Source organism: Cicer arietinum, chromosome 1 (genome assembly GCF_000331145.2).
Source record: "Cicer arietinum cultivar CDC Frontier isolate Library 1 chromosome 1, Cicar.CDCFrontier_v2.0, whole genome shotgun sequence".
In the NCBI taxonomy this organism is placed as follows: Eukaryota; Viridiplantae; Streptophyta; class Magnoliopsida; order Fabales; family Fabaceae; genus Cicer; species Cicer arietinum.
Window position 1 is genome coordinate 11,015,177 of NC_021160.2, and position 26,090 is coordinate 11,041,266.

Below are 26,090 nucleotides of genomic sequence, written 5' to 3' on the forward strand. Positions count from 1 at the left end.
CTTTAAAAAAGATTAAAAATAGTAGTATTTTTTTAAAAAAATTTGGAGACTTTGAGGTGGCTCTGACCATTCTATGTCTCCAAGAAGTGCCGCCCCGGACCGTATTTCTCTTTTCATCATTTAGTGTGAGTTTTATAACAAAACTCTAATAAATAACAATAACAGGACAAGACATGAAAAGGGAAGAAATACTATCAATCCGTTTAAATAAAGGCTCAGTTCAGAAACCTATCAAAATTATTTGTCCATGAAACATCAAGCACATACTCGTTTATTTGTGCAAAAGACAAATCAACCATCCTTGCAACAATTTATCGGGCAACTTCATTATTGAGTAATGTATGCATAACAAATGAACCTACATATAAATATAAATAGGTGCGTAAAATTAAAAAGAAAAGAAAGAAAAAAGGGTTGGAGAATGACGATAAAAATGAGTAATAATATACAAAAAGGTACGATTTATTTTTCTTCCAAACGCCGCAGCACCGACTCAGCAAAGTTCTGTTGCCTACAAATGAGTGATAGCCAATATATTCAATAATATGACACATAATAATATACAAAAATTCCAATACACGTGACAGGAGAATATATATTTCTAACAAACAGCATTAGTGGTATATTGCAACAAACATTTATTGAATATATTACTATAGTATTTAACCAATGCCTATTTGTAATGTATGGCCATTAAACATTGTTAAATATAAATTGATATAAACAGAAAAATTCAAGTAACACATTTGATACAACTAACAAATAGACTGGTTATTGCAACTGACCAAGACCAAATACTGCAATCATCAGCAAATTATGCTTAAGTGAATATAATATAATTCACCGCATTACTAAGTAGAGCCAATAACATTTTAATTTTTAAGAAACCAAAACGACATAAAAATGATAATATCAATAAAAAAAATTAGGATTGAATTCATATGCACTACAGTGTGAAGATATTTTACATTATCAGTCAATCACAATTGTAGGATCACTATTTTTATTACTTTAATAGTGTTTATCTTAAAAGTCATACAAAGGAGTGATTTGTGATCAATTAATAGTGTAAAAATATTTCTAAATTTATTTCAAAAATTTATGTCACTAAAATTATATGACAATACAGTGGACACCAAAGAAAAATTAGGAACTCAAACTTACTTTCTTTCTCTATGCTTTGGGCTAGGACGCGAATACTTCAGATATCCATCCCAAGGAACCTTTTTAAGACCAGCACGATGTGAGATTATGTCTCTCACCCTGCGCAGTTAAAATAAAATACACATTTTCAACACTTAGAGAAAGCCAAACATAGACAGACCTCTCTGAATATATTTGAGGTCAAGATAATTTACCTTTCGGCAAACTCAATTGGTGTCTCTCCTGGCTTTAGGTTTTGTGGCTCCAAGTACCAAACATCACAAACAACAGCCCATGATGTCATTAGCTGCAACAGATGTTTAGTGAATGATTGCCTGCAAATGCATGAAATGCATAATCTCTATTAAAACAATAAACAATGTACATTATAGAAGTAATCAGTGTTTCCGATTGCAGATAGTGGAAAGCCACAAATCCGCCAAACACCATCATGGCTCATAAACAGCCATGGCGCCGCCATCCTTGTTGAGTTGGCCATGGTGGTTGTAAAAAAATCCGCCACCGCAATCTGCCTTGGCAGCACAAGATTTTTTTTATATACCACAAGACAGGAAGCAATTAACATGAGAAACATCTTACTTTCGACTATTCCAAAATGCATCGACAAAAATTTTGTTGTATTTGATTGCAACAGGGCAAACTGTGCAGCCAAGTTCAAATGCACCCTAAACACCATAAAAAGTTACGGCTTCAATAAGATAATAGGAATAGAAGAAAAATCAATTGGTGCAAAATAACAACAGAACACAACCAAAAGCTATTCCATAAATATGAATCTATGATAACATAACTACATCGACTGCAATTGCAAATGATTCCCATACCTTCTTAAACATGACTGTGTAGTGATTATTTACACAAGTTCCCTCTGGAAATATGAGAAGAGGATTGTTGTCAGCTCCCTGGACATGTTCCCTCAATCTAGAATATGAATAATCATGTAAGTAAAGACGAATTTGAAACGAGAAGTATATTTTCTAATATCTTTATTTTATACTAACTTTCTTGCCACAATTTCTCGATCCTTTGCCTCTGTGCGATTGAACCAGATACATCCTACACTCTCCAAAATGGTGCTTTGCAACAATCCTGAACAGTAGCTATACTTTTAATAAAATTCATAAATAAGTTTAGTCAAGATAAACTATGACCACAACTAAACATTGTGAAGCTATTTTTAAGTCGTCCATAATTCGAAGCACTTATTCCTTTCTCTTGTTATCTAAAACCTTTTGACTTCAGCAACACTAACAAACAAATGCATAGAACATAAAGCTTCTCTCATCCATGATAAAGACACACGTTCCATGTATTCATATGATACTCTCTATATGCTTACCAACCCATCCAGGATGCTTCTGCATAATAACAGCAAAAGCAGTCATCTGTTCTAAGATAATGAAATCAATCATGGAAGTGTGGTTGGCAACAAAAACCTGTTAAGAAAATGAAGGGAAAGCTCGATTAGTGAATAATAATTACATTTATCTTACCTGAAAACGGAAATAAGGAAAATACAACAACATTAATACATGTCGGACAAACCTGTTTTGGTCGCCTGCTGGGCTTTGGCCCATGGTACTTGACAACCCCAGTCCAAGATGCAACAAAGAAACCGCACATCATCTCTACCAAAGACCTCTGAAGAAAATTACCAATTTAAATATAGTTAATTTGATGAACAAAAGGCTCGTGTATATCTTTTCTTAAGAAGTTAAGAAACTATATTAATATATCATACAGATCCATAAATATCAATATCATCAAGGCAACTAAAACCCATAAACTTATTATGGTTCTAGATAAGCTGAATAAAAAATAAAAAATTCTAAGAGGTCATTTATATGATGCTGATAGAGTGGTCATTAACAGTATTTTATGTAATAGTTTGTACGAAAAGAGACAGTGAAAACCAATGTTTAACAAAAACATAAAATAGGAAATGATGGAATGAATTAATATTAAGTTGAATATGCACCTCAATATTTCTCCTCAACTTGTCATGTCCTTTCAATAGGAGGTGCACTGGAATGAAAGCAGAAAGAAATATTATCCATCCTAATGTTAACCCAAGAACCCTGCAAGACCAATTAGGTTGGCATTACTTTTCCGGAAAAGATGATAGTGATGGAACTTGTCAAATTTAAAAAGTAAAGTGAGACAAATAGGCCTAATACAAAAACTGAATTAGATAGTAAAAGTCAAAGTTCAAACTTCAAATCATATCCTAAAAGTTATGTTTTCCTAATATAATGTCAATATTAGTGCTTAATTACACCATCTGAAATCAGCCCAGCAGACTCTGTCATAGCCAAACTTAATAGTAACAGAATAATACATAGTATTAGGAATAGACTAACCTTGTAGGGAACAGTATCAAATATCGAACAACAACTCCAAAACACCACAAAGGAAACAAATATATATTCCAATTCCATGGTTCTGGAGGATTTGACTTGAAACATCTTGTGAATGAGTCCTGGTCCAACATAAATAAAAGTTCTGAATGGCTGAGCAACATGCACACAAAAATATATGCTAGCACATAGGCTCATATATATCGTCGATATTGAGATTTTAAAATAAAAGTATGCTTATTATCATCAATAATAACCCAAGTAAACATGAGAATGAAACAAAAAGCTGAGAGATAAGGATATTTGTGGCAGCAAAGATGTACAATTTAACAATATGGAGAACTCACTATGTTTTTCATAAAGTTCCCTCTATAATATTGTCATCACAATTGGTTTTCTGTAAGATAATTGTTGATACATCAAACCATAAAAACAGTAAAACAATGAATAAAAGATGAGAAAAAAAGCTTACATCTACAATAGCACCAGCTGCCTCAGATAGTGTAGGAGAAATATCAAGCAAGTCATGCCTGAAAAAAATCTCCAGAAGAAAGTAGAAAACTAGTAATATTAAAATCACAACCAAACAATAAAGTGAGAAAATACTGCTTTATTTCCCACATATGTTCTTTATCCAAATAACAGTACAAACAGAATATGGAAGAGACAAGACATACAGGCGAAGCTTGCCGCGAGGTTCTTGTTGAATGGCGGCTCCTGAAGGGAGATAATCCTCAATGTTGGGTCGATCAAGATCCAACTCAGAACTTGAAGACTTAAGTGTTCCAGTGCTATTCATTAGTGTTGTGCTATTACTTCTTCCAGTGATTTCTTAAAAGGAAGGGTGAGGTTTAAAATCCTGAAAATTGACATATTTTCACTCATGTGATGTGTAGTTACTAAAAAATTAATTAATTCAATTGGATCCTTAAATAATTGAAAGTTCAGTCATGTTTAATATCAAATGGAATAGTCAAGTCAACCAACACATAGCAATTAATGAGAGTCAAGAGACCACATGCCATTGGAAGGTTAAAGAACCAACTTATTTATCCTTTGAAATTGAGCAGCAGCAATCACTAATATGAATAATGAAGTCATGAATCAAAAAAAAAAAAAAAAAAACCCAAATCATCTTGATAAACAGTAAAAAATTTATGTAATGAACAATCTCAGATCTTAAACACCCCAAAGAAAAATAAGCAGAAAGAGCAAAACACCTAGATATGAATATGTTTTTCATCATCGTGACAGGAGGATTCTACGGAGGAGATTCTGCACAGACTGCACTTCCCTTCTCACGACTTCACAGTGGTGACACGGGGTAGGAGAAAAGGGACAGAGAGTAAAGGTGAACGACGGAGATGCTGCCGCTAAGGGGTAAGAGAGAAGCTTCTGGATGGGTGTGTGTAGAACTAGAGATGCACCCTTCTACTCCAATAGCAGAACAAGAGAAGCTTCAATTTTATCACACCTCTGATCTCTCAAAGACCAATGTTAAACAACTACCGAATTTTCTATTGTATGGCTTTAATGAAATGAGAAATTCTAAGTTTTAACCAATGAAAACTTGATTGCATAATAATAACCGTTCTGCTACTCTATGAATGAAAATGGTAGGGTCAATGTAGAATATTAAAGTAGCTGTCCCCATACCCGTAGGAATAAGTATGTGTACCCGCATGGGTAGCACTTACAATACCTGTATGTGTTACTCGCAGTTAAAACTATAATAAATCAATAGAAAACAAATTGCCATTAAAACTCAATTGAAAAATCAATAAAATATCTTCAAAATTTAATTATAAAACATTATAAACTATTAATTTTACTAAATATAAAACAACAGACGACCAAAACATCCCAAGTCCCAATGATAGCGGATACTGATGAACTATTATCATACAAGCCAGGCCATTTCTTGATTTCTTTGAATCAAAATGATAGTTACTGAAATCAGGTGGAAAGTGTGGCGGCAGCTGAGACGGCAAAGGAAAGGAACGTGGCAGCTAAGATGACAAGGGGAAGTGTGGAAAAGTAAAAGGACTAGTTAGGTCTTTGATTAAGAGTAAATCCCCAATTTTTGTGGCAGCAGATGCCAAATTGGTACATAAATTAGGATCTGGTACTGTCGCCGAAAGATCACTTGAGGTAAACAAATTTAGCACCTGAAATTCACCAGGTATTGCTACACTCATCTCTTAAGAAAAATTATGAAGAACCTTGTTTTGAAATCATGTGAAAGGAAGTTATTAGTACACAATATGGAAATAATTTTGTTCAAAGGAAGTTAGATAACTTATGTGAAAAATATTCTTAACAAGAACATCTCAAACAAAATTTTATCATCAAAGGATCTTTAAGAATTGGAAATGCATGAATTTTCAATTCTTCAAGATCCTTCAGTGATGAAATTCTGTTTGAAAAGTGCTTGTTCAGAACATCCTTCTATGATGAACTTCCTTTGAACAATATTATTTTCAAATCGTGCACTAAAAAGTAAATACACAACCTTATCCCGTTTTCTTTATCTAATAATAATTCAAAAACAGGATTTTCCAAAATTTTCCTTAAAAAATGAGCTAGATGGGTGTAACAATACCTGCTTAGTTCTAAGGACTGAATTATGTCTACCTCAAGTATCTTTCAGCAAGTGTACCAGATCCAAATTTACATACCAGTTCAGTATCAGCCGCGAACAAAAGTTAAGGATTCACTTACGATTAGAAGGCGACATAGTCCTTTCCATTTCCCCTCTGACCCTCTATCTTCTTTTGTTCTTTTAACAAGACAAATTATCTCCTTTTACAAGTCTAAGTCTGATAATGTTTATGTAAATGGTTTGATCCATCATATATATTTTATATCATATTTTCTATCTACCATATGCTTATGCAGCTACGCTTGCATATAGTTTTTTCTTCTCCATCAACTATTTTTTGTTCTTCTTGAGAAGGTGTGTGAGAGAACAGTCTACTTTGAGATTCCTTTGATTGAATCAATCTACATGGATTATCCATCTAGAATTTCAGAAATTATTAGGAACAACATTACTTGAGAAGAATTAAGATTATTAGATCATATTAGTGAATCCCGTTTAAAATTAGCATTGAAGTCAAACATCTAAATAAGGTCACAAAATGAAGTACAAAAAAATGTCAATGCCAAACATCAGATTTAGATAGATAAACAAAATAAATACTTAACACAGACCTAATTCAAGAACGGTTGAAGAAATTCGAACGGTAATTGAAAATTAGGAAACAGAGAAAATGAATAAAAAATCACACTGGTTAACGAACCTGATTCACGGTCAAGTTGCCGGAAGTAAACGATTGACACTCGTCCGAGTTAAGGAGGTCAGCGATGAGAGGGTTATGAATCTGCCCTGCCGGAGCAACGAACAGGGCCGGAGGAGCGGAGGTTACGACGAAGAGTTGGCGGAAGGGGCGAGGTTCTGGACGAAGGTTATTTACAGTATTTATGTTTCATTTCTTGTCAAAATATTATTTATGTTTCATTTATTGTTTTTAGACACATTTTAATTCTTGAGAATAATTGTGATGCACAATTTTTGGTACAAACTTTGATGCATGTTAAGTTGTAACATCTTTTTCAGTAAAAAATAATATACAAACTTTTATATTCTGAAACCATCACAATTCATTGTTTATATGATTTTTAAGGTGGATAGATTTAATAAAATTAAATATTTTAAATAATTGAAGAGTTATTATCGCAATATGAATTAATCATTGAGTCTATTAGAAAAAATGCACAATTCAATTTAATCTATTGAAAAAAATAATTCATGATTTGTTGTGACTTTTAGTTTTTAGGATACTCATTGAATTTAACCTATTATAAGAAATTATTATTAAAATAAATTTATACTATAAAGACTAAAACATTTAATATTAATACATTATTAATATTATTTAAATTAAAAATATAAATTTGAGGTTTAAAAATATTTGAGACCCAAAACGAGAATCTCATTTGCCTTCTCTCTGTTGTCTGTCTCTAAAGCTACTTCTTTATTCTTAAAATTATACCATTTGAGTTTTGAGTGAGTAAGGATTTGAAAAAGCAAAATAATCTTGTTTCTCTACATTTTATGTCTCTAGATTGTGAATTCAGAATCCAACATAACAATAGTTGTCATGTGATAGTATACATGTTTAAGTGGATTTAGAAATTAATATTCCTGTCATATGAAAGTGATGTTGATTGTAGAAATAAGTTGTAGACTTGAGGTTGTTGTTATGAATTGAAAGTTTGGTTATGTATTTGAGATAAATTTAGTCCCACACAAAAAATGAAAGTACCAATTTAGCTACCACAAAATACAAAAATACCAATTTAATACTTTTAAGAGTTCAACAAACATAATATTTTTGTAATGGATTAAGAAACATTTTATTTTTGTTAAAAATTAATCTGTCCCCAATGTTTTTCTTAAGGAATTAAAATGAATCTTTACTTTAAATGTTATAATGTTAATATAATACACAGGTTTTCAATTGATCATTTGAATTAATTAATTGCATGTTCTATTGAAAGATTTTGAGTGATGTAAGTGCAAAAGTTTAACATCTAGCGCGAATAATTTCCAAGACATGCTGATATTAGTCTTATTTTATTTATTTTTATTCCGGTAATATCAAAATAGTTTCATATCACTTACTAGTTGAGAGTAATAATAGTTTATAAATTATTTTCACAAAAAGAACAAAATCGCGAAGACTGAAAGTAGATCCAAAAAAAAATTATTTATTGTAGTCACTTAATTTATATATTGCATATTTGTCATCTTTTACCTGTAAAAAAAAAACTGTCATTCTTTAATAATGTGAAATCGTATATAATATCTTTAAACTATATATTGAAGGTTATTGAAAAATCTACAGCATCATAAATAATTAAATATAAAAGTATATCTCTACATACTAATAACAATGTCAAATGACTCTCATTTCTATTTGTACATTTCCCACTTTCATAGACGCCAACCATGCTTTGTTCACCATATATATCCATAAAATTGAAGAAAAGGCACCATCTATGATCTATGTTTCATTCTATTTCTTTTGTTACATTACAATATTCTTATATAATATACTCCAATCCAATGTTCTTAACCATAATCTAATCATACTTCAAATGACCCTCCTCCAGCAGCAGTATCAGTTGGAGGATCAATTGAAATCCAAAGCAAAGCAATAGTAATGGAAAGCAATCCCGACCAAACATAAATAATTGTTGGCACTCTTCCTCTCCTACCCATCAACCCTTTAGCAAAAGGGTACATATGTGACAAAACCCAAAAACTAAAGAACATGCTTCCCATAAGCTTGTTCCACTGAGGTATAATACTGTACACTGTCCTTAAAAATCCCATGATAAGTGCAACAATGTTAATAATGATGATTGTTAGTGGCATGATGAAGAGACTAGTCCATTTCACTATGTAAAGATCAGCATAGATATCATCCACATCATCACCAGCTGATTTTGATGTTAAAGTGAATGAAATCTCTATTCCTGCTATGACTTTTAATAAGCCTTGTACCACAGCAACAAGGTGTGCACTGGTTCCACCAATGACCCAAAATTGTTCGTTACGCCACCATTCCTCGAGGCCGATTCCTGACCATTTTACTTCAAGGAGGGAGATGAGACTGAGGCAGATTGATATGAGAAGAAGGTAAGTTAAGAAAGCTACATTTAAGCCTTGGACTATGAACTGTCCTGAGAAAAGTGATAATGCTGGAAGGAAACAGTATACGACGAGGAATATCGAAGTGAAAGGGTAGATTCCAACGTTCAGGTATGCGATTCTTTGTAGGAATTTAAGGCGTCTAGTTGCGAAAATCGCGTTGTTTCTTGAGAAGAAAATTTCTACTGAACCTGTTGCCCATCTTAGCACTTGGTGGAGACGATCGGTGAGGTTTATAGGCGCTGTGCCGCGGAAAGCGTCTCTTTTTGTGATGCAATACACTGATCTCCATCCACGGTTGTGCATTCTGTAACCTGTTACCACATCCTCTGTCACTGATCCATAAATCCAACCTATTCTGTCACCCCATTCTGTTTTATCCTCATACCTGCATTTTCACATCAATGTTAGTGTTTCATATAAAGACTATTTTATCTTTTGGTACTCAAAAAAAGACATTTACCAGCATGAGATGACAGCAATTGCCTCAGCTACAGTAGGAGCATCCAAGGGTGGACGTGGAACAAGCAATGCACCAGGTGGCCTACCATTCTTAACAGATTTATGATCAGCAAGTGGCCTTGCTTGAAACTCAGCAACAGGTATAGAATCTGTAAACATACTTGAGTTTCCAAACTTTTGTGGCAAATTCAATTCTGCTTCAGATGTTAGAGGCTCCATATCATCATCCAGGTGTAACTTTGCTTGATTTGGATTATGATTCACCTTGGTTTTTACTCTACCAAACACACCTGTGTGCTCAATGAATCTTGGTGGTTCAAATCCATATAGTGCATACCTCCTAAACATGCATCCCGTTCCAACATACATTGGACCTTGTAGACCATCCAATGCTCTCATATTTCCTAATAAATAATTATACATTGTTATATACAAGTAGATACTAAATTGCAATTATGCTACAAACCTTGATACTGTGGCAAAAATAAGGAACTGTGAATAAAGTGTGAATTACCATCAAAGAAGACTGTGTTATGATTTGCGTATCGATCAGAGGGATCGATGCCTTCAAATCTCTGTGGAAACTGTATGTAACAAACACGATCGCCACCTCGGTCCAACATGAAGCACATTCCTTCTTTCAAAGCATGTGAATTGTAGATGTAGTGATCACAATCTAAATTGAGTATAAAGGGACCATTGGACAAAATAGCTGAGGCTCGAACCATGGCATTCATGGCTCCTGCTTTCTTGTTATGATCATAACCTGGTCGTTTTTCTCTAGAAACATATGCAAACATTGGAATTCTGATGTCTATGCCTGTAAAGTCTAGACTTTTCTCATCTGCATAACCCATTATAGGGTCATGCTCTGGGACTTTACTCATCACCTGTTCAGTTGAAAACATTCAACATTATCCATGATAAACTTATGAAGAATTAATCTAGTAGCATTGTAAGTATAGCGTCCATTCACACAAAAAATATAATAATTTTGAAAATATTAGTAAAAAAATCATGACAATCATGTCTCACTCTAAAAAATCAACATAGATTTTTAATAACTATCCATGTGCAAATAATAATTAAGTTCAACATGTCCAATACCAAGTGTCATATTTTTAGTGGTGGTAATTACATATACAATAGTCTTTTTAATATATATTAAAAAAAAAAAAAACATATACAGTATCCCTTGTTACTACATACCACAAGATGAGTGAAAATTTTCAAGACTAACATCAATGAATCAAGTTAATATGAATACTAGATGGATCCACTGTGGACACCAATGCTTAAAAGTCATCCAAAACTCTCATGACGATCAACGGTAAGATAATTCTCGTATTTACGGCTGAGAAGTGATTCGATCAATGAGTTCCATAAACATAAGGAAAACGAACGTGTTCATCAAAATTCAATTAGTCGAATCGATATCAATCAGGTTACCCTCTCAACCTTAAAGACAAGGAGAGAGCCATTAATTTATATTTATGAAGAATACCGTTAATAGTCGTTAAATTTTCAGGTGAATTATAAACACAAGTCCACTTTAGAATTTTCTTAAATATAAAAATTTGATGATTGAAAGAAGAAATGAAATAGTACCTGCAAAATTCCAGCATGGTCACCTTTAGTATGATCAGCTGATGGATTATGCCAAGTTCCTGGCCAATGAGTTCCATCAGCCATCCATGTAGCTTTAGGGACATCAATTGGCTGATCTGCAGGTAAAACTCCTCCATTTTTCTCCTTAAGTAACTGCTTTTCTTTCTTCTCTTCTCTAGAGTTATACATTTTACTTCTTTTTTTTATTACTTCTGGAAGTCCATTGATTCTGACCTTAAATTCATCATATTCTCTCTTCATCCATCTTCTATCCTTTACAAAATCATGTAATTTCTTGTTCTTTGTTGGGTCTTTCTTTAAGCTGAAGTAAGCTTCGGGATTTCTTGGTTCAATGTTGTGTTTCCGACAAAATGGTACCCAAACCTGTCAACACATACATGATCAAACACACAAAATTTAACATAATGAGTTATTAAGCAAAATAGCTTTGATACCTCTTCAATAGGGTGTATGCAAATTATTATGTTTAATTTGTCTTTCAATCTACATTAATTTCTCATTCAAGAATGTAAACAAACCTCAGCAAATTTGACAGCTTCAGCCATAGCTTCAAAAGTAAGAATGGCACCACCATCATCTGAAATATAGCATGAAACTTTTTCAATGGGATAATCTACACCAAGAATGGAAAGAATGGTGTTGGCAGTGACAAGAGGTGGTTCTTTCTCCGGATCAGCCGTCGAAACAAAAACATCCATGCCAGGTAAATCCGACCGGCCAGTCGGATTGGAAGGCGAAGGTTGATCAAACTTGTCATGTAATGCAGCAAGGTCTGCACTTCTGTTTATTGGATTCAATTTAGGAAGTACATCAAGAAGCCAAGAGAATGCAAACCAAAGTTCACACACAATTGATATCCCCCATAACCACATTGCATCATAATTTGGGTTTTGAACTCGCCATGTTAAGAAAAGTACTAGAATTACCATACGGATAGCAATCAACAACCTGTTCAATGAAAAATGCAATTAGATTTAAATTAAAAAATAGCTAAACTTATGAGTAATGCAATGAAAAAATTGTTTATGAGTAACAAGAATTTGAATTGGAATTGATTGACATGAAAGCAAATACAACAAAAGAAGCCATGTCATGTCCAGAAGACAATAATAATGTTATTTTTGAATGTCAATCATAAATGCAAAAACTTTATACATTGTAAAAAATAAAGATTTCTCTAAATGAGACAATAGTGCTTGAATTACTATATAATATAATAATTAAGAAAAAGTACCTATAAGGGCTGAGTATAGCTCCTGGAATTGGAATTTTCCTAGTTAATGGTTTCCAAGGTTTGTCCATGAAATCTGACATACTCATTCCATTATCATCACCAAAAGAATTTTGATCATCTTGCCAAAAAGCATTTCCAATTCCATAAGTCCCTTTTGTCTCAAACAACCATCTATTATGATCAAAATCTTGAGTTTGACTCCTTAATAACATAGACTTATTATTTGCTGAATTCAATACAGACATTCTTCTATCCATTTTAGATCCACCACTACCATCACCACCACCACCACCACCGCCATCATTCATTCCTTGTTGTTGTGACTCCGAGGCGAACCTCGTTGTCCCGTATGATCCGGCCGCACCATCTGTCTTGGAATCAGATGTTCCGGGCTGGTTATCCGGTGTTAGTGGCATCATGACAGTGTAATTGATGTAATCATTTTGTCCGGCGAATTCGCCGGACAAATCTATGTCATCATCTCTTGAAAGATTCACTACCCGCCCGCTCGATGTCCGGCGTGTAAACTTCACCGCTTGTGGTGGCCGGCCACCGGACGAGGACGATTTCGGTGGTGAATTTGAAGAACTTGTCATCTCTTACATTTATGTATTATGTATCATTTTTTGAAATAGACATTTATGTATGCGTATGTTTATACTTGTTGGAAATATTTTGAAATGTTTTGTTTGATGTGATGAAATGTAATGCAATTTGTTGTTTTAATTTCCTTGTAACATGACTTAAGGTTTTTTAGATTGGTTAAGAAAACAAAAAACAAGAAAGAACATTGTTTTTGAGAAGAGAGAAATTCAATGGTTTGAAAATGGCTTTGTTTGAGATGTTTCTGAGTATAGAATTCTAACTCAGCGGGTTTCAACCCCTTAATTCATGCTCCACCTCTATCACACAAAGACACACTCTCTCTTTCCTACTAGTTAGTTTGTTGTGAATAACTACATCATTTTAGGTCTATAAAAAAAGCTACAAAATTTTAGGAAATTCTTTTATCATGAATTACAATTTCGCTCACATAAAATTTTATGAATTGTTTACTTGTCCATCCTCCATCTACGATCAACACACCCCTTACAAGCTAATGTTAATAGTCCTTTGTATATATATATTAATTATAATATTGTGGTGATTACCGATCTTAGAATTTGAGTGATTCAAATTTAACCTTTATAAAATTGATTTATAAGGTATTTTATATCTTATTCAATGTAAGACTCCTAATAAGTGTCTCATAGCAAAGACTTGTTAGCAGACTAATGTATTTTAGATTGACTCTGATATTATTTTAATTCTTTTTTATATTGAATCTAACTCAACTCCTACAAATTTGGTTTGTATGATATTAGATATCTTAGTTGATTAATTAGTTAAAATAGCTAGTTAGTTATTTTACACTAGTTAATTGTTTATCTAATTGACCATATAAGTCTATGTAACTCTTGATGTAGAACAATTATCTTATTATTCAATGCATTCTTCATTACGTTTCTCTCAATTATGATTTATATCTAAAATTGTAATATGATATCAAAGAGATAACTGCTACATTTTTCTCAAACTTTTCTTGAGAAAATAATTAATTTAAGCTTCATTGAATTATTTTTACTATTCTATTATTCCTATCAAAATTCTAAATTTTTCGATTTTTTGTTTTGGTTGATTTTCATCTCTGATTTTAAAAAATAAACAAAATTTGAGATTAAAAAGTATAACATAAAGTAGAACTATGTCACTACTACATTTTTGAGTTGTGGCAACAATAAACAAGTGTGGCGTAAATAAAATAAATTGTGGCCTAAAGGTTAGGCAACGATTTGACAACGGTTTATAAAGTGTGGTGTAAGTGGTTGTAGTCTATAAATTCTAAAAAAACCATTGCTAAAGACACTTATAGATGCCATATTTTTTTTAATGTTTCAGGCCACGATTTTATGAATTGGTTTTGCCAACATTTTATAAATGTTGCATATACAGTTAGGTCATGGTTTTGTGTACATTATTTCTGTTTTAGACAACACATTTATAACATTGTCAAAAACATAGGTAACATTTTTTTGGTCTAAGGCAATAGATTTGTATGTGTTGCATGTAACTTTATACCATAGTTATCGAAACGTTGATAACACCTTTAGCTCACATTGTTTTAGATGTTGCCTATTTGTTTAGGCCACGGTGACGAAAATATTTTAAATCACACTTTCTATGTGTTGTTTATACTTTTCGACCACAAACATTCAAATGTTGCATTTTTTTTAGTCTACATTTTTTTATGTGTTGCCTATACCTTTAGACCACAATCATGCACTCTCATCATTTAGGAAAACGTCTTGTAGCCCATAATTGAACATTAAATCATCGTTATTCAACAGAACACAAAAAAGTTAAGCATAATCAAGTCTTAATTAAAGTATATGTTACCAAGAAAAACAATTGTCTTATCAAAATATTATAACACAAATAAAAAAATAATCAATACATGATTAGATCAATTGTTATCATAGTTGTAAAAACCAAAATAATATATCATAATTTATTCCACATGTTTATAAAATATTTGTAGCAAATAAATAAATAAAAAGATTCAAAGAAAAAAAAACTTTTGTGGGTTATTTAGAATATCACATTTCTCAAACTACAATCGGAACACTTTAAAAAAAATTCCTCTTATAATATAGTACATTCTCAATAAACTTGACTTAAGTATAATTTCTTAATTTAATTTCAAAAACTGACTAGTACCTATAAGATTTTCATACAAAAGCCGTTTCTAATTAAATAAGTAAAATATAACTTATAACTATCATTCCCGGTATCACCTATCATCAATCACATATCATCATCACCTAAAATTATCACAATGCATTCATGTTTTATTATCACATCACATAAACTTATATCATACAATGCATTAATCATTTATTATCACATGGCATAAACTCGTTTAATCAAATATATGCACAAAATTTATTCGACACCCAATATCACAATAATATCAAATATCACACATTTAATGGAATTAAATCAATCAACACTTATAAATGGTTCTATTTCACATTTTAACTTCACGAATTCCATATTTGCACAATAATTAATTTAACCCTCAAAAATGTTATTGTCGTACATAGAGAGAGCCATGTTACAAAATATGGTTTTCCCGTTTATCTCACAATATATTATACTCATGAATTCAAACGGTCTCTCACCCCTTACATTATTTCGACGCTTTCTCCAACACAAAAATGAATTAGAGTTTTGAACAACAACTACAGATCGATAACGTATAACGATCAAATTCGAATAAACAACGAGTTCACACAATTGTCGAGATGCGACTGATAAATTATGCAGAACATAAAAATCAATGTTAAATAATTAATAATAATTTTAGGACAAAAAATGCAGTCAAAACGGAGAGGAAAAACTGCATAAAGAGTCTCACCAACTCGTCAGAGCGCCTGAATGGTCTAATGTCAACTTCACTAAAAAATGCAAATGAGTAGTGCTTATTGAAGGTTTTGACGCGAGGAATTCAAAAATGGTGTCAAAATTTTTGAGACGACACGTGGTGATCGAATTCGGCAAAAAATAGCTCGTCCAAAGAAAGAAACAGCTGTTTCTGATGAAACGAAGCAATGATCGATAAAATTGATGCAAAAAATGGATTTAGTGGCTGATTTTGTATGGGATAGAGATTTAGATCAATTCAAATGGCAAGAAATTGGGTGTAACAAATTTGAAAGAAAAATGGTTGGTTCACTCATTTAGCACGTTTTCATTCTAGATGACCTTCTAACATTTTATTTATTTATTTATTTATTATTTTTTAAGTGCAAATGAAAAGGTGCAAATAGCAAGAATCCAAAACTGGGTGTAGAAAGAAACAACCCAATTAAAAAGATAGTAGAAACAATCAAAGGGGTGCAAGAAAGTAGTATACCACAAAATTTATTTTATTTTCTATTTTTAAAGTGTTCAAACAATTTAATTACTTGTTCTATTCATCCATAATTAAAATATTATTCTCTAAAATTTTTACATTAAAATACTAATGTTTTACAACGCTCTTTCAGAATACAAATCTTTTTTTTTTAAACTCTAATAAAATATTCAACCCTCAAATATTCATATCATTTATATTTAAACTAATTAAATAAAATATTTATAATTTATATTAATATATAAATCAAACATCTACAAAATTATCATACTATAGAAAACACACATATAAAGAAAATTAATCTAATATTTATCAACATATATCACAAAACACTTTAAATATCAAATTAACTCGGTAAAATAGTAGTTTGATTAATTAAATAGTATACTATAAAATTTGAGGTGTTACATGCAGCAAGAGTGTACTCATGTCCTTCTTGTCTTTGCTAAGAGCTCATCAATATGATCATCAATCTCGAGGCTGTTTTGTTCCTTTGGTCTTCAACTATTGATTTCAGTTGTCTTGATACTCTTTAACTTAAGGTTTGAAATGTGGAGAATGATTTGTCCTAACTATCTTTAATAGAGAATAACTAAAATGTCTTCTGATCAATCTCTAGTTTATTTTCACATGATGTTCTTGATTTCTTTCATGGAGAGATCATTAATTTTTGTATGAATATATTTAATTATCTATCTTTAAATAAATCACTCAAAAATATAAGTTAAATAGAAACATAATCAGAATCATGATTAGTGATTAATTAATTGTTTATTTATCCTCAAAATATTTGATTTGGAATTTTCCCTTAATAGTAGAGACATGTCATAAATATAAGATACGGGCAACTTGATAATTTAAACAATATCTTTCTTATATTATATATAGATATATAGATATAGATCAACAACTTTCGGTTGATGATACTCCATTGTATCCTGAAGCTTTCACTGTTCATTTGGATGAACCATCTACAGCTACAATTCCACTCATGGATTTATACCAACAAGTAGAAGAGACTCAAATTGTCGATCTTATTCAACTAGCTACAAATTGGCTTCAAACTTTTCAACCAATCTTCTTTCCAAAGGTAAGAAACACCTTAACCTTGGATTAGAGGCTATGATTCATTTCATTGTGTTTCCTAGTCCAATTTATAATTTATCCATTCCTCCACCTCCACGAAAAACAAACATCACAACCACCAAGCCTCAACCAAACATCTCTGCAACCTTTGACACTTCCATCTTCAAAGAAGGGTGTGTTTCTAAAAAAGGGAAAACCACTTAAAAAGTATAGGAATAGAAAGTTCCTTATCCTAAGTGCAATAAGCTCGAGAAAGAAGTGAGCAAGACAATGAAGAATCTCAAAAAGATGTCTGAGTGCAAAACGCTTTGGTAGTTGATTGGATTACAAGGAATGTGCTTCCAAATTTATATTTTGTCACTAAAGGATCTTCCTCGTTTATCCACTTTTTCATCCTCATATGACTCTTCTCCTTCCAAGTGAAATGACTTTTTGTTGGATCCCTCATCTTTTTGTTGATGCCAAATGAGGGAGAAGAATTAGGGGAATGTTGGGGAAGTTTTACTTTCTAACTATTGAGGTAGCTCAAACTTAATCTTTTTGTTGACTTTTGATTAGCTCAGTCTTTTGTAATTGGTATATTAAGCTAAAATTAATTAATATTTATTTATGTTTTAATCATCATGCTTATGGGATAATTTGTTTGAAAGTTTCTATTCCTTTTTGATTAATGAGTAATTCCTTTTCTGTTTTAAGTATGTTTGAATCATTGTATTTTTTTATCAAAATGAATGAACATTGCTATGGTTCCAAAATGTTTATGTTTCAAAGTCATATTTGTAAAAAATGAGGCATATATAGAGGGGAATTTTATACAAAAATCCTCAATTAAAAATCATTGATTATTTTGCATTAAATCAGAATAAACATTGAGTAATAATTCAGAATGTGCCATTATAAAAAAGAGGAAGATTGTTGAGGCAAAATCCTTTAATTAAATTATTTTAATGATAAAAAATTTTAATTAAACAATGATATAATTAATTCTGATTTTATCAAGTGATCTAATATAAACTCTTTATAGTAGTCATAAGACCAATTTTTATTGAAGGTTAGACAAGCTTTTGAAACATACATATACTTGAGAGTGTACATCATCCTCAAAACTAAAATTGGTCATCACTAGTCTCACTAATTAAAGATAAGAAGATATTCATTATGACAAAAGTGGAAAAAGTAATTATGCATCTATTGATTGTGTAAAAAGAATAAATGTCATAGTACGTGCAAGAAAACATTATCTCAAGTGTCATTAAAACAAAGAATCTTATGAAATAGATAAACTGACATTGATCACGTGTGCAATGATAAAAATACACTTTGTGCAAATCTGATATCAATTTCCCAATCAGACATGAGGACAATGAGAATCATTGTAACTTTTATCAAAATGAATGAACATTGCAATGGTTCCAAAATATTTATGTTTCAAAATCATATTAAAAATTGAAGCATAAATCGAGGGGAAGTTTATACAAAAATCATCAATTAAAAGTATTGATTATTTTGTATTAAATCAGAATGAACATTGAATCCTAATTCAAAGTTTGTCATCATCAAAAAGAGGAAGATTGTTTAGGCAAAATCTTTTAATTAAATTATTTTAATGATAATAAATTTTAGTTAGACAAAGATATACTTGATTCTGATTTTATTAAGTGATCTAATATAAGCTCTTTATAGTAGTCATAAGACAAATTTTTATTGAAGGTTAGACAAGTTTTTGAAACATACACATACTTGAGAATGTTCGTCATCCTCAAAACTGAAATTGTCCATCACTAGTCTCACTAATTAAAGATAAGAGGATATTCATTATGACAAAAGTGGAAAAAGTAATGATGCATTTATTGATTGTGCAAAAAAAATAAATGTCATAGTACAAGAAAACATTATCTCAAGTGTCATAAAAACAAAGAATCTTATTGAATAGACAAACTGACATTGATCACGTGTGCAACAACAAAAATACACTTTGTGCAATTCTAATTTATGTTTCCCAATCATACCCATAAATGTTCACGAAGAACATTCAATGTTGAGAACAATCAGACACGAGGACAATGTGAAGAGATCGTTTTGCACTGCAAGTACAATGGACAACTTATTGCAAGCTCATCCATCTCAGTTTATAGCTCATTGCAAGTTATCATAAGTTGTCAAGAGAATGATCTAACACCTCTACCATCTTCATACAGATGAGAATGTCTTCATACAGACGAGGATGATCATTAACTTCCTCAAAGAAGAGGATGTTTACGAAGATCGAAGAGGACATTTACCCAAGTCAAATAAGATATTCAAGAAAATGACCTTAACACTTTGGGACATATGTCCAACGATTATAATTATCCTCTGCAACAAAAAGAAGTCTTCTTAGGTCTATAAATAAAATGTTCTTCAAACTTCAATCTTAAAGAGACTACAATCAATCATATTCTACTTTCTTGCAAAGCTATCAACATTCTCTTCAATTATCAATAAACACGCTACTACTCTTTTTTATAGATTCTAGGATAAAATATTTGAGTGTATTTTTAGCTCAATCTATATTAATAATGTTGTAATTATATCCAAACAATCATCATTATCATTTTATTGTAAACATCATCAAGCTTGTCTAGGTGAGCGAAAACTTGAGTGATTTATATAAGTATGTTGAGGTAAAGAAAATACACGTGTATCATCAAGTGTGACTAAAGAAAAAGATTAAGTTGAGTACTAGATTAGTTTACATTAGGTGAACTAGAAAATTTCTTGTATCTGATTTATTTAATATTTTGTTATTTGACTAAATAACACTACTCTCACCTTGAGTTAACTTCAATTCTTGAATATTCTCAAAACACAAGTACGCTCATTATACTATCATGAAATTTCCAAGTTTTATGATCTTGAGATAGATTTTCAAAAGTGAAAATTTAAAAAAGTCACAATTCAAACCCTCTTTTCTTGTGGTAAATATATTTACTTCAAATTCCTCCTTGCAGATTGATGACTTTTTCACCAAAACACATTTCATTAAAAAATTATGTTTCTTGATTGAAAACTTTTTTTATTTTAGCGATTGATTGATAATTTTGATGCTTCTAGTTAATGGATCTCGAATTTGAGGGAGATGTTAGATATTATATTTATCTTAAGCTTAACTGTTGTATTAGTCTCCTTATTTTTACTAATTTAAAAATGAAAAGTTAATTTTTTTAGAGAGATTTATTGCAATTTCATGGGTCTCCCTAATTTTAAATTTTACGAAATCGTTCCTCCTATTTTAAAATATGACAGTTTTGATATCTCATTTTGATTTTTTAACTAAAAAATAAAATGCCACATAATTAATTAATTAATAACATGACATATGGTACAATAATATAGAATGATTAACATTTAAAAATCACAAAAAAACTCTTTAAACACTTAACTTTCAACTTCAAATATTTTTTTATTTTTGTAATTTAATTAATGACACATCAATAACAGAAGAGCTAATTCTATTAATTGATGAAAATAGAGGTAAGCCTAAATTATAACTATATACACCAATAATAAAAAAAATAATATATATATGATCCATGTTAACATGTTAGTTTCTAACGTATCTCAGTGTAAAAGTATATTGCTACCTATCGTGAGATTGTTTTTTGTTTTTTTATTATTTTTGTGAACAAATGAGTAATCGTTATTTCAAAAAATAGTTAAAAAGCGAAATTGACCATATTGCCACTGGCCTCATTGGGTAAGGCGTGTAGCAATCGCGGTTTGTAAAATTCATGTTACGTTCTGAGAAAAGAATTGAAGCCATGTTTACAAAATACAATAGTAACACTTACTTTCAATTCTTTGACGGTTTCTCTTCTTCAATTCTAAAGTCTATATGAGAAATTTAACATTTCGTAATGCACAAGGATATCGAAAAAATACTTAATAATAATAATAATAAAATAGAAACTTTGCTGAAAATCATTTTTATACATTGCATTTTTGCTTAGAAATTTACATGTAGCTAGCTTTGGTTTCTTTCTTCAATTCCATCGGTATAAATATCCATTTAATAGCTTCTTCATTACTCATCAATACTTACTCTCATACATAAACTTGTTTATTATTCATCTATCTCTTTTCAAAACTTTGAACAAAATCATTGCTAAATTGCACCATGAATTCTAAAGACAAATCCGCTGGTAGCTATCTTTGTCCAACTACTAGGCCATCATCATCATCATCCTCAACATCCACTACTGGAACTAAACATCCAACAACGACAAACGTCTTTGCCAAGAGAGAAACTAAAAGTAAAAGTAATTTTCTTTTCCCAGCTTTGTTTAATAAACAACTTTTATTCTTCAAATTTTTTTTAAGCAAAAAACAAAAAACATCAATAAATAAATGATGATCAAACAATAATCCATGATTTTAAATTACTGGTGCTATCGCGGATGCGATTGAGAGTTTAGTCCAACCATGACACATATCTTTGGAAGGAGAAACAAGCTAGGTCATGGTTTTAAATTGCGGTCCTCAACCGCAATTGCGGCAGTCACACTGCAAATTTTAAAGTCTCTTCAACGGCCTCCTAGCCACAAAATAGGCTACATCAGCCGCATTTAAATGCATTTTCCTACAATTAAAAATTTATAGTATAACCGCAACCGTAATTTTAAATCATGAACTAGAAATATATATTTTCATCAGTGTTTAATAATTACACCCTTTGATTTATTACTAATTTTACTTAAAATGCATAATTATATGTTGGATTTTGCTCACTCAAATTATGTTTTAAATCTTTTGCAGAGTAGCTAGTATGGAACAGAAGGGACCATTTATAGAAGTTGTTATATATAACACATATACCTATGTTTTGTTTTATTAATTCATTTATTCCAATTTGCTTCTTATATGTTTATTCTTCATGTATTATAGAAAAAGCTAGTAGGTTTTATTTCGGAAGTATACACTATTGTATTTTAATATCTTTGTTGTACTTGTGCTCTATATTATAAGTTGTATGATCCCTATTGATTCAATAATGGATATATACAGTTATATTTTTTAATGGTGGTTTAAGGTTTTGATATAGTAAATCCATTCGAAAGACTAAAAAAAAAATTAATGAATGTTTAGAGTTGGGTCTTGACAAATTAAAAGTTAAACTTTAATATACATTCAAATATTTGAAGGATTGAACTCTTCTATAATCCAGATTCATGTTGTATTTGAGTTTCAAAAAACTGTTTTAAAATAAATTTATGACGTTTCGCGATACTGCCTAAATTGTACAAGACAGACTATCAACCACACGAAGTACTCAAGATATAACATTTTTTGGTCTAAGACAATAGATTTGTATGTGTTGCATGTAACTTTATATCATAGTTATCGAAATGTTGGTAACACATTTAGCTCACATTGTTTTAGATGCTGCCTATTTGTTTAGGCCACAGTGATGAAAATGTTTTAAATCACACTTTCTATGTGTTGTTTATACTTTTCGACCACAAACATTCAAATGTTGCATACAGTTTTAGTCTACATTTTTCTATGTGTTGCCTATACCTTTAGACCACAATCATGCACTCTCATCATTTAGGAAAACATCTTGTAGTCCATAATTGAACATTAAATAATCGTTATTGAACAAAACACAAAAAAGGTAAGCATAATCAAGTCTTAATTAAAGTATATTTTACCAAGAAAAACAATTGTTTTAGCAAAATATTATAACACAAATATTACTAGACATTCAAAAAAATAATCAATACATGATTAGATCAATTGCTATCATAGTTGTAAAAACCAAAATAGTATATCATAATTATTCCATATGTTTATAAAATATTTGCAGCGGATAAATAAATAAAAAAATTCAAAGAAAAAAAGAAATTTTTGTGAGTAATTTAGCATATCACATTTCTCAAAATACAATCAGAATACTTTTAAAAAAAATCCTCTTATAATATAGTACATTCTCAATAAATTTGATTTAAGTATAATTTCTTAATTTAATTTCAAAAACTGACTAGTACCTATAAGGTTTTCATACAAAAGTCGTTTCTAATTAAATAAGTAAAATATAACTTATAACTCTCATTCCCGGTATCACCTATCAGAACAGGACTTCTCCCAAACTTGAACTTTAAGACTCATTAACCTGTAATAACTGTGATTTCGTAAAGCGGGGTCAAGCCAGTCAAACAAAAACAACGAAGGAGGTGAGTTTCGAAATTACGTTGATAGTATAATATAAATAAGAAGAACACGCAAACAATCATAATAAATTGTATCATAACACATCCCGATAAATCAAAATATTCAAGAAAAATACTATCACATTATAATGTCAAAATCACTGAAGTAAAATCTATACATCGCCATATCATCCAAGAGAAATTATTATAACTTTTGAAATACATTAATCACAACAAAACAATCACAAGAAAATGCGATGTTATGGAAGAGCTTATACTCTACTTCTTCACAATTTAGTATTATGTTAACTCTGAAATACTTGGTTAGGAGGTTTTGCACTATGCCACCTCACAAGTGGCCGAACAATTGAAGTTGGTCATATCCTCATATATCCCCTCAACTCAATCCGAGATAGATATATGCATCAGTCGAGGTAAACATGTGTTGCATGGTACCTTCCGATATTTGAAGGGATACCTCTGAGTCATCTAGGACTTCCCCACCTGAATATACTGCCACGATCAGACTCAACCAGTCGTACTTCCCCGAAATCATTAAACTTGTTAGATCCTATCTACATAATGACAAAATAATATTCACTTTAAAAATTATCATCAACTTCAAATATTCCCAACATCTATTTTCTACCCTCGTTGGCCTAGACTACTCCATTAAGAGCATCATCCTTAATATAAGTTGAAATCATCACTATTTCATCAATTATGAGATTACTTCAATATTTTCATCACAAATTTATAACATCACTATCATTAATCATACATCATCATCACAAATTTATAACATTACTATCATCAATTACATATCATCATCATCACCTAAACTTATCACAATGCATTCATGTTTTATTATCACATCACATAAACTTATATCATACAATGCATTAATCATTTATTATCACATCACATAAACTCGTTTAATCAAATATATGCACAAAATTTATTCGACACCCAATATCACAATAATATCAAATATCACACATTTAATGGAATTAAATCAATCAACACTTATAAATGGTTTTCCCGTTCATCTCACAATATATTTTACTCGTGAATTCAAACGTTGTTTCCCCCTTTACATTATTTCGACGCTTTCTCAAACACAAATGAATGAGATTTTTAACCTACAACTGCAGATCGATAACGTATAACGATCAAATCCGAATAAACGACGAGTCACACAGTCGTCAAGATGCGACAGATAAATTATGCAGAACATAAACATAAATGTTAAATACTTAATAATATTTTTAAGTCAAAAAATAGTGTCAAAACGGCGGGAAAAAACTGCAAAAAGAGTCTCGCTGACTCGTCAAAGCGCCTGAATGGTCTAATGTCAACTTCACCGAAAAATGCAAATGAGTAGTGCTTCTTCAAAAATGGTTTCAATTTTTTTGAGACGACATACATGGTGATCGTAGTCGGCAAAAAATAGCTTGCCCATGGAAAGAAACAGTTGTTTCTGATGAAACGAAGCAATGGTCGATAAAATTGATGCAAAAAATGGATTCAGTGGCTGATTTTGTGTGGGATAGAGATTGAGATCAATTCAAATGGCAAGAAATTGGTTGAAACAAATTTAAAATAAAAATGGTTTGTTCGCTCGTTTAGCACGTTTTCATTCTAGATGACCTTCAACATTTTATTTATTTATTTATTATTTTTTAAGTGCAGATGAAAAGGTGCAAATAGCAAGGACCCAAAACTGGGGTGTAAGAAACAAGCCAACAAAAAATGATAGAAGAAACAATCAAAGGGGTGCAAGAAAGTAGTATATCCCAAAATTTATTTTATTTTCTATTTTTAAAGTGTTCAAAAAATTTAATTACTTGTTCTATTCATCCATAATTAAAATATTATTCTCTAAAATATTCACATTAAAATACTAATGTCTTACAACGCTCTTTCAGAATACAAATCCTTTTTTTTAAAACTCTAATAAAATATTCAACCCCCAAATATTCATACTCATTTATATTTAAACTAATTAAATTAAATAAAATATTTATAATTTATATTAATATATAAATCAAACATCTACAAAATTATCATACCATAGAAAACACACGTATAAAGAAAATTAATCTAATATTCTTCTACATATATCACAAAACACTTTAAATATCAAATTAACTCAGTAAAATAGTAGTTCGATTAATTAAATAGTATATTATAAAATTTGAGGTGTTATATGTAGCAATAGTGTACTCATGTCCTTGTTGTCTTTGCTAAGAGCTCATCAATATGTTCATCAATCTCGAGGCAGTTTTGCTCATTT

At 30.9% G+C, this 26,090-nt stretch overlaps 2 protein-coding genes across 4 annotated transcripts; both read right to left on the bottom strand.

Annotated features, from left to right (window-relative positions):
• Nucleotides 1-248: 248 nt before the first annotated feature.
• LOC101489554 (glycerol-3-phosphate acyltransferase 9) lies at nt 249-7,035 on the bottom strand. 3 transcript variants are annotated; one of them, XM_004487875.4, is made up of 14 exons: nt 6,824-7,035; nt 4,199-4,380; nt 3,994-4,051; nt 3,525-3,643; nt 3,143-3,242; nt 2,710-2,805; nt 2,504-2,600; nt 2,166-2,253; nt 1,989-2,085; nt 1,744-1,829; nt 1,359-1,478; nt 1,165-1,263; nt 460-511; nt 249-358 (listed from the first exon to the last, which is right to left on the bottom strand). In XM_004487875.4, exons 2-13 carry the CDS (start codon nt 4,318-4,320, stop codon nt 463-465), a joined length of 1,131 nt encoding a protein of 376 aa, XP_004487932.1. In that variant the 5' UTR covers nt 4,321-4,380; nt 6,824-7,035; the 3' UTR covers nt 249-358; nt 460-462. The 3 variants fall into 3 exon arrangements, with proteins under 3 accessions (XP_004487932.1, XP_012573636.1, XP_004487931.1); XM_012718182.3 differs by having other exon boundaries at nt 450-511; XM_004487874.4 differs by having other exon boundaries at nt 249-511.
• A 1,381-nt stretch (nt 7,036-8,416) lies between these two features.
• Nucleotides 8,417-13,475, bottom strand: LOC101490105 (cellulose synthase-like protein D1). The gene is made up of 6 exons (XM_004487876.4): nt 12,566-13,475; nt 11,850-12,279; nt 11,311-11,694; nt 10,217-10,592; nt 9,704-10,106; nt 8,417-9,628 (listed from the first exon to the last, which is right to left on the bottom strand). Exons 1-6 carry the CDS (start codon nt 13,159-13,161, stop codon nt 8,674-8,676), a joined length of 3,144 nt encoding a protein of 1,047 aa, XP_004487933.1. The 5' UTR covers nt 13,162-13,475; the 3' UTR covers nt 8,417-8,673.
• Between the last annotated feature and the right edge of the window lie 12,615 nt (nt 13,476-26,090).

Excerpts from the sequence above, each read along its gene's own strand:
- LOC101489554 (XM_004487875.4), bottom strand. The coding sequence starts at position 4,320 with ATGAATAGCACTGGAACACTTAAGTCTTCAAGTTCTGAGTTGGATCTT. Across the intron at positions 2,601-2,709 it reads CCAGCAGGCGACCAAAACAG|GTTTTTGTTGCCAACCACAC; the intron begins GTTTGTCCGACA and ends TTTTCTTAACAG. Across the intron at positions 2,254-2,503 it reads GAAGCATCCTGGATGGGTTG|GATTGTTGCAAAGCACCATT; the intron begins GTAAGCATATAG and ends GCTACTGTTCAG.
- LOC101490105 (XM_004487876.4), bottom strand. The coding sequence starts at position 13,161 with ATGACAAGTTCTTCAAATTCACCACCGAAATCGTCCTCGTCCGGTGGC. Across the intron at positions 11,695-11,849 it reads AAGCTGTCAAATTTGCTGAG|GTTTGGGTACCATTTTGTCG; the intron begins GTTTGTTTACAT and ends ATGTGTTGACAG. Across the intron at positions 10,107-10,216 it reads TAACACAGTCTTCTTTGATG|GAAATATGAGAGCATTGGAT; the intron begins GTAATTCACACT and ends ATTATTTATTAG.